Source organism: Lygodium microphyllum, unplaced genomic scaffold (genome assembly GCF_053477565.2).
Source record: "Lygodium microphyllum isolate KBCC unplaced genomic scaffold, Lygodium_microphyllum_v1.1.10 scaffold_38, whole genome shotgun sequence".
In the NCBI taxonomy this organism is placed as follows: domain Eukaryota; kingdom Viridiplantae; phylum Streptophyta; class Polypodiopsida; order Schizaeales; family Lygodiaceae; genus Lygodium; species Lygodium microphyllum.
Window position 1 is genome coordinate 638,541 of NW_028229521.1, and position 7,747 is coordinate 646,287.

At 41.7% G+C, this 7,747-nt stretch overlaps 1 protein-coding gene across 1 annotated transcript; it reads right to left on the reverse strand.

Annotated features, from left to right (window-relative positions):
- Positions 1-1,279: 1,279 nt before the first annotated feature.
- On the reverse strand, positions 1,280-2,869 carry LOC148009130 (putative glutathione S-transferase parC). Its single transcript, XM_087673785.1, has 2 exons — positions 2,403-2,869; positions 1,280-1,869 (listed from the first exon to the last, which is right to left on the reverse strand). Exons 1-2 carry the CDS (start codon positions 2,736-2,738, stop codon positions 1,507-1,509), a joined length of 699 nt encoding a protein of 232 aa, XP_087529911.1. The 5' UTR covers positions 2,739-2,869; the 3' UTR covers positions 1,280-1,506.
- Positions 2,870-7,747: the final 4,878 nt, after the last annotated feature.

The window sequence follows — 7,747 nt, forward strand, 5'->3', positions numbered from 1 at the left end:
TTCTATCCTATTTTCTCTTCCTCATGTCTCTCACATCTTTCTTCACCTCAATGTGTACATATATACGTATATGTATATATGTATATGCACGTGTGTATAGATAATTTATATATATATATATATATATTTGTGTGTACATATGTGCATTTGTGCATGTATGTAAGTGTGCATTTTATCACTGTATCCTCTCTCCTATGCTCTCTCTCCATTTTTTCTCACTAATATATGTTTATGTATACATACATATACATATGTGTTTGCACATGTGCATGTATTATTCAAGTATTTTTATGCTATTTTAGAGCATGTATAGATTGCATGAACATGTTCAATCGTCAAATTTATTCTCTCATCCCATATGTTCAATTTTTAGAAAATGTAACTCTGTTTATAGTGTATTGTAATGTATATACGTTTGAGAATGTTTTTAAGAGTATGTACACATTGCATACACATATTCAACCATCAAAATATTATATTATTTCGTATGAGAGAGAGAGAGAGAGAGAGAGAGAACTATATACAAATATTCAGACACATTTCCCTTACCATGATCATATCCTATGTTCCATTAAAGAAAGAAAGAGAAAATGTATATATATATATATATATATATATATAATATTAAAATAAATATAACCTCCACTTAACCTTCAAGGAAAAGATCTCTTTATTTCTTGAATACCAAAATTTTCTTCCTTTAAAAAGCCATGTATGCTTGGGACCCTTGTAGTTGGTTCAAGATCCCAAAACTAAAGCTCTAAGTAATATATAGAATAGATAAAATTGAAAAGCAAATGTGAGCTTTGTATGGTTTGGGGAGGGGGGGTGTGCGCATAGTTTTTTCAATTTCACACCAGTATAAACTTGTGTGATTGTAGGCTTTACTGGCAAAGCCCCTCTTATCTCAAATCTCAAGTTAATGAACTTAGGAGTGACGAGGGTCTCATTCTTGAGGAAAAAGAAAGCCTACACATTAAAGATAACTCTTTGTACCAAGAAACGAAAGAAACACCACCAACGTAACTTTGTGCACCTAAAAACGATGCGAATGATGACGTAAACAAACGTCTTCATCTCTTCTACGTTTTCACGTCTTCACCTCTTCTACGTTCGCAACGTTCGCAAGATAGGCTTGATGATCTTCTCCTTGGTTCGGAAATCACCGAACCAAAGCTTTAAATATGTACGTGACCGAAGCCTTAAATAAATAAATCATCTCCTTTGGACATTAGAAAACGATGGACGCTCGAGATAACAGGCCCTACGGACAAAACGATTGACAAGGAGTAATTCGTATTATTTAATTTTGAGAGGTTAGTAACGCGTACAGCTCTCCGTTTCCAGACTAGAGAACAGTCCAGACCTCATCGTGTGGGTTCATACGACTCTCGCGACAGGTCCACAAGGAGTGTACATGGGAGGAACTGATCACATGAGTAGTACAGTACTCCAGAGACACTAAAGCTCTTAGATGACGACTCTCATGCACCCAGCATCCGTTTCCTATCCCCTCTGGAGTCTGACAAATTCCAGAACCTTGTCAGAGGGTGCCTGGGATGTCAGCACTTCCTTGACGCTCGGGTGCTCGCTAACCTTGCCTACCCAGGCACTCAGATGGGGACATCGCTCCTCATCCAGCAGCTTGAAATTCCCTATGGTTTCATAGGCCTTGAACCAGGCAATGAATGGTGCCAGAGCGATATCCACCAGACCCAGTGCCTCCCCGCCGAAGAATGGGTGGCCGCCTCCGAAGACATCCTGCAGCGCACCTTCCAAAGTTGTCACGGCTTCTTGCATGTCCTTCTTGGCCTGCTCCTGAAGCTCACCCTCAGGGCTCCTCAAAACACGAGAACCCGCATCAAAGAACTGCAATATGCAGCAATCAGGACAGAGATTCAGAATATATTGCCATTGACGTACAACTAAATTCAGACCTGCTCAGCAGATCACGTGTTCTTAATTGAATATTCATTACACCATACAACTTGAACTGGAGGCAAAGAAGAAGAGTTGTAGTAGTTAGTAGATAATATGGTAAACGATATGTAATTACAGACAAAGACCATACCACTGCATATTAATTTACTGCAAGGGGGTATACCAGTACTGCAGGCAAAGAAGAACAATATGGTAAAGCATACAATCAGATGCAGCGACCATACTACTGCAGGCAAGGCAAAGATAATTAGCAGGAAGCACATCATACCACTCCACGCGCACCGATCTAGGTGTAGATCAGTGCAAGGGATGCGCAGCACCGATCTAGGCATAGAGTGCCTCCCCATATTACAATGAGATGCGACAAAACGAAAGAGCTGCACGCTGCACGCTGCAAGGAAGGACAATACAGAAGCAGAAGCTGATTTTCTTCCATTTATTCATTCTTAAAATTAAAGTACCTTCTTGTCGACATAGTCGGCCCAGAAGCGGGCGAGGGCTCTGTCGTAGGGGCGGTCCTTCGGGGGGAGGAAGGACGGGGGCTTGGAGGCCCAGGCCTCGTCGATGTACTGCACGATGATGAGGGACTCGCAGACGGGCTTGCCGTTGTGGATGAGCACGGGGATCTTCTTGTGGACAGGATTGGACTGGAGCAGCAGCTGGCTCTTGTTGGAGAAGTCCTCCTCGTGGTACTCATACTCCACCGCCTTCTCCTTGAGGGCGATCACAACCCTCATGCCGAACATGCTCGGCCATCTCGTCAGGACCTTCACACTCTCAGGATCAGTTCCCGGCATGATGATGATGATGCGGTGTTGGGATCGAGTAATCAGAACCCCTCTCTCTCTCTCTACCAGACAGTTGCTACTATGAATTAGAACTATTCTTTCTACTTCGATGCAGCATAAGCTCTCACATGATTTCCATTGCAGCGTTCCATCCACCCTTTTATATTATCAGACCACTAAAGGCTTTCGCTGGTTCTAGTGAGTTCTGAATAAGGCAATGGATTCTACCTCAGCATACACGTCAGATACGCTATTTATTATTCCGTTCTGGCCCTTTCGGAGAAGGTTCAAAATTTTGAACTTTAGGGCCCCGGGTGTAACTCCGGGTCCCCCCTAACACGTGAGGGAGAGCTCACCCAACTCACCTTGTAAGTAGACGGTCGCACCCCAAAGGGTTGGGGTGAGTAAGGGTCAGTGTTCACGAAAAATCGAGGTTTAATGTAAAGTGAATTGCAAATTTTCTAAAAAAACCTTAAAATTTGAAAGAACAAGGTTTAAAACCTTGAACTTTTGAAAAATTTTAGTTATAAAAATGGCAAATTCATGTAATTTGATTCAAAAATCCCTACAAAACTTTGAGTTAGAGGTTTTTGTATCTATTACGAAAAATGTTTTTCATGAACGGGTATTGTAAAACCCTCAAACCCTTGCAAGCACCTCTCCAAAAGGGAGTTCTAATGTTGATTTAGTAGGACTAAGGATTCCGATTGGCTACAAACGAAGATCCTCCCTCTCATCTCACAAGTGAGGGTTCGATCATACAACTCTCACATGCTCACAAAGACATTAAATATTTTGATTCTCCCTTGGTTGGTGTGACCAAAATGCAAGTCTACCTTCCCAAAGCTCCTCCTACCCCTACTCATGCTAGTGCAATTGAGCCCTTAGAACAACGCTTTAGAGCTCTTTTCGAATGAGTAACGACTAAGTGGGTGTTAATACTAGCTATAGGCCCTTGAATACACATGCACTAAGTAATTGCATGGAGCTCACCACGTGGCATGTGGCGAGTCTCCATGGAGCAAATGCATGAAGCTTTAATGACATACTGAGGAAGCTTGAAAGGTTGGATGAAGAATACATGGGGAAACAAGAGTTGTGTAGGAAGGAAAAGAACAACAATGAAGCAAACAGGGGATTAAAAAATATTACAACCTTCAAATCAAAGAAGCTGACCCTTTGATCATATCAAAGCTCTTGCTAGAGAGCCTCAAATGAAGCATGGAGGAGAAGGTAGAAGGGTTGGGCGAAATTACATTGGATCTAGGAAAAGTATGTGTAAAGTGGGCTCAAATTCAATACTTGAGTAGTCTCGGTGTTCTATAAAATATGCTCAGATTCAATACGTGAGTACTCTTGGTATCCTATATGGGTAAACCCCCAAAGGTGATGGATGAAACATCATGGCTCAATGGTATTCTTAAAGGAGAGGGCTATATCGATAAAATCCACTATAGCAAGTGTGGATTCTTCAAAGTTAACTTGGATAGGAAGGAGGATAAGAAGGAGACGCGAAAGAAGCTACTAGATCAGGGTGTATTTTTCTAGGGGTTGGGGATTATCTACTTTATGTAGTGGCAACATGTGGAGGTTGGCCAAGAGTGTTTGTGAAGAGAATGCTCTATTTGGGTTGAGGTGCCAAACCTACTAGCATATCTATGAAACATGTTGCTAGAGATCGTAAGAGGAATGGGAAAGCATTGTATGTGCCTCCACTCACAACTCCCTTTAGAAATAGAGTATGTATTCTCTAGGACACAATTCAACAAAAGCCAGATTACATTGACCTCAAGATTTCAAATATGGGAACTCTTAAGTAGCACTTGGTGTGGAGTAAATTTGGCAAAGCTTGCTTCAAATGTAAAGTGGGCTCAAATTCAATACCCAAGTAGTTTTGATATTCTATAAAATATGCACATATTCAATACGCGAGTACTCTTGGTGTCCTATACAAGTAAACCCCCAAAGGCGATGGATGCAACATCATGGTTCAATGGTATTCTTAAAGGAGAGGGCTCCATCGATCAAATCTACTAAAGCAAGCCTAGATTCTTCGAATTGGAGTTGGATAGGAAGGAGGACAAGAAGGAGACACCAAAGAATCTACTAGATTAGGGTGCATTTTTTAGGGGGTTGGAGATTATCTACTTTATGCAGTGGCAACATGTGGAGGTTGCTCAAGAGTGCTTGTGAAGAGAATGCTCTGTTTGGATTGAGGTATCAAACCTACTAACATATCTATGAAACATGTTGCTAGCAATCATATGAGGAATGGGAAAGGCATTGTATGTGCCTCCACTCACAACTCCCTTTAGAAATAGAGCATGTCTTCTTTGGGACACAGTTCAACAAAACACGGATTACACTAACCTCAAGATTCCAAATATGGGAACTCTTAAGCAGTGATTGGTATGGAGTAAATTTGCCAAAGATTGCTTCAAAATTTATGTGTAAAGTGGGCTCAAAATAAAAACCTAGTAGTCTCACTATTCTGTAAAATATGCTTAGATTCAATATGCAATACTACAACAAAAAGGCTCCATAGACGCGCTTGTAGACGCAATATTTGAACTGTGTTTAAAAATGTCAGGCGCGTTTATTATCGCGTCTACTAGCACGTCTAAAATTTTGTGTCTACAAGCGTGCTTATAGTGAAAACTACACGCGCATATAAACACACCTATTGATGCGCTTCGTAAATATATAATCATATTTATAAAAAAGTAGATATATCCATATTTTGTGTCTATACAGGCGTGTAACTGCGCGTCTAAAAAGGTGTGTACTCTGCAATTTTTTGATAATAATAGACGTGCATTTTTCGTGCAATTTAGACGCGCGGATAGACGCGCAAAACAGAGGTATGAAAAAAGAACCAGAGAGCATGTGGCTTTGCATGCTCTCTGGTTTTTTCCCCATCAACATCAAATTGTATGCTTAGGGAAAATAGAGAAAGATTATTATACTGAAAGCAAAAGAATGTGGAGAGCCAAAGTTCATATATTGATAATAACACATGATGAGCATACTGTACTGAAACATTTGAACATATTTTGAAGCTTTTTGTACTGAAAACAAAACAATGTATGTAGAACACGAAATTTCATATATATAGATGAAACATTTTTACATGACGAGTTCTAGTACTTGTGACCTCAAGCATGGTCATGGTCGCAAGCACTAGTTGAAAGTAATACATATAAAAAATGAAAACTACAAGCCAAGGGGAGGCATGCATGCATGGGGCTCATCTACATCTCCTCAGAAGAGGCATCATCGTCGCTACAACCACCGCTGCCGGTGCCGTTGCCGCTGCTGCCACCGCTACTGCTAGTCCCCCCTTCGCTATCCTCAACTGCATCAGGGTTCACCTACACAAAGGATTAAGGTATATAAATACCATTACAAATAATAAATTAGAGTTACCTATACTTTTCATGTAAAAAATAAAACATACCTCTTCTGGTTTTGGAATCCTCATGGCACGATTATATTACTCCTCCGTGATTAGTCCCTTCTCATAGAAATGTTGCCAAGTGGACGCCCGGTTATGACCTCGATGGTAGCCTACCTCTCTAGGAGTAGGCATCCTACCAACGATATGATACTACAAAACAATTTTAACATACAACGTATTAGAACACACTACATAATGAATTGAAATAAATTACAAAATTTAATTTGAAAAAGAAAATCAAATAATACTTACAAACTCAGCCTCCCATGACTCCCTGCCACCTGATCCATAATGCGACGATCCCATGGTTGCCATCTGGATACGTCGCGCCTCTACATGCTAGCGACTTGTCCTTTACTCTGCTGCTCTCTTCTTGGCCTCTTTCCACTCCCTGTAGTGGCAATTGGGTGGTTGGCCATATCCAGGGCGCCCCTGCTCTTGTCTCTGCAGTGACTCCTTGGCGTGCGTCATAAGGTGAGACCTCTTGTTATGAAGTGCATCTCTCACCTTTGACCGTCCCCAATCATCTGAGAATCGTAAATTCTCGAGATTAGGGTACCTTCTATGTACTACCCGCATCACCTCTTGCCACAAACCATTTTTTTGGTGCTTGAAGGGAATCATACAATCTTTGTATGTGGCATGCACGACACTCCTCAAGTAGGCTATCACTTCACTCCCCTCAGGGTTATGCAAGATACCACAAACATCTATGACACAGTAGTACATTTGTGGAGGCTTACCTCTCTCATTTCTCGGTGAGGGTGATCGAGAGCCACCTCCTAGGCAACCTCCCACAAAGCCCTCGACCTCCTCGTCCTCCTGCACGACTCTCCCTCCTCCCTCGACGAGCACTACCCTCTACCTCAGTCGATGCATGTGCTTCGGCCGATCCATGTACTTCAGCTGATCCCTATGCATCAGCTGATCTGTGTGTATGCATAGTGCGTAGAGTACGTGTTACTAGAGGTGTACCAAGGTTTGGTGAGCCAAGGTTTAGTGTTTGTGCGGCAGTGCTAGGCAAAGATGTGATAGGTGTCCCAGACATGACACTAAAAATCTCCTCTACAATGGGAGGGCGACCAAGATAACTAGTCATCTCCCCCATGAATTGCTCCTTGTTCGAAAAACCTCCAAAAAAACTACTAACACCTCTAGAAAACTCTGCTAAGGTGTTGTTCATGCATCCAACTCAGGATTAGTGTTGGATGATCCAGGATTCCACATCTACACAAGCAAAAATCCATTACTACCCTATGTAGATAAAACATATTACACACTGCATCTATACCTGCGTCTAAAAACGCCTCTACACTATTATCTAGACGCGCTAACAGACGCGCAAAGTTGGAACATTTTTTGCAAATTGTTATAAAAAACGTGCAAAAAACCTCCATAGATGACAGTCTAAAGCATGTAAAGAGAGAGAGAGAGAGAGAGAGAGAGAGAGAGAGAGAAAGCAAACAAGATTGAGAGAGAGAAGAAGAACTCACCTTCTTTGCTTGTTCCAACGGGCACTACAAGGTAACGCAAGTATAGCGATGGCGGGTAGTGACCCAGG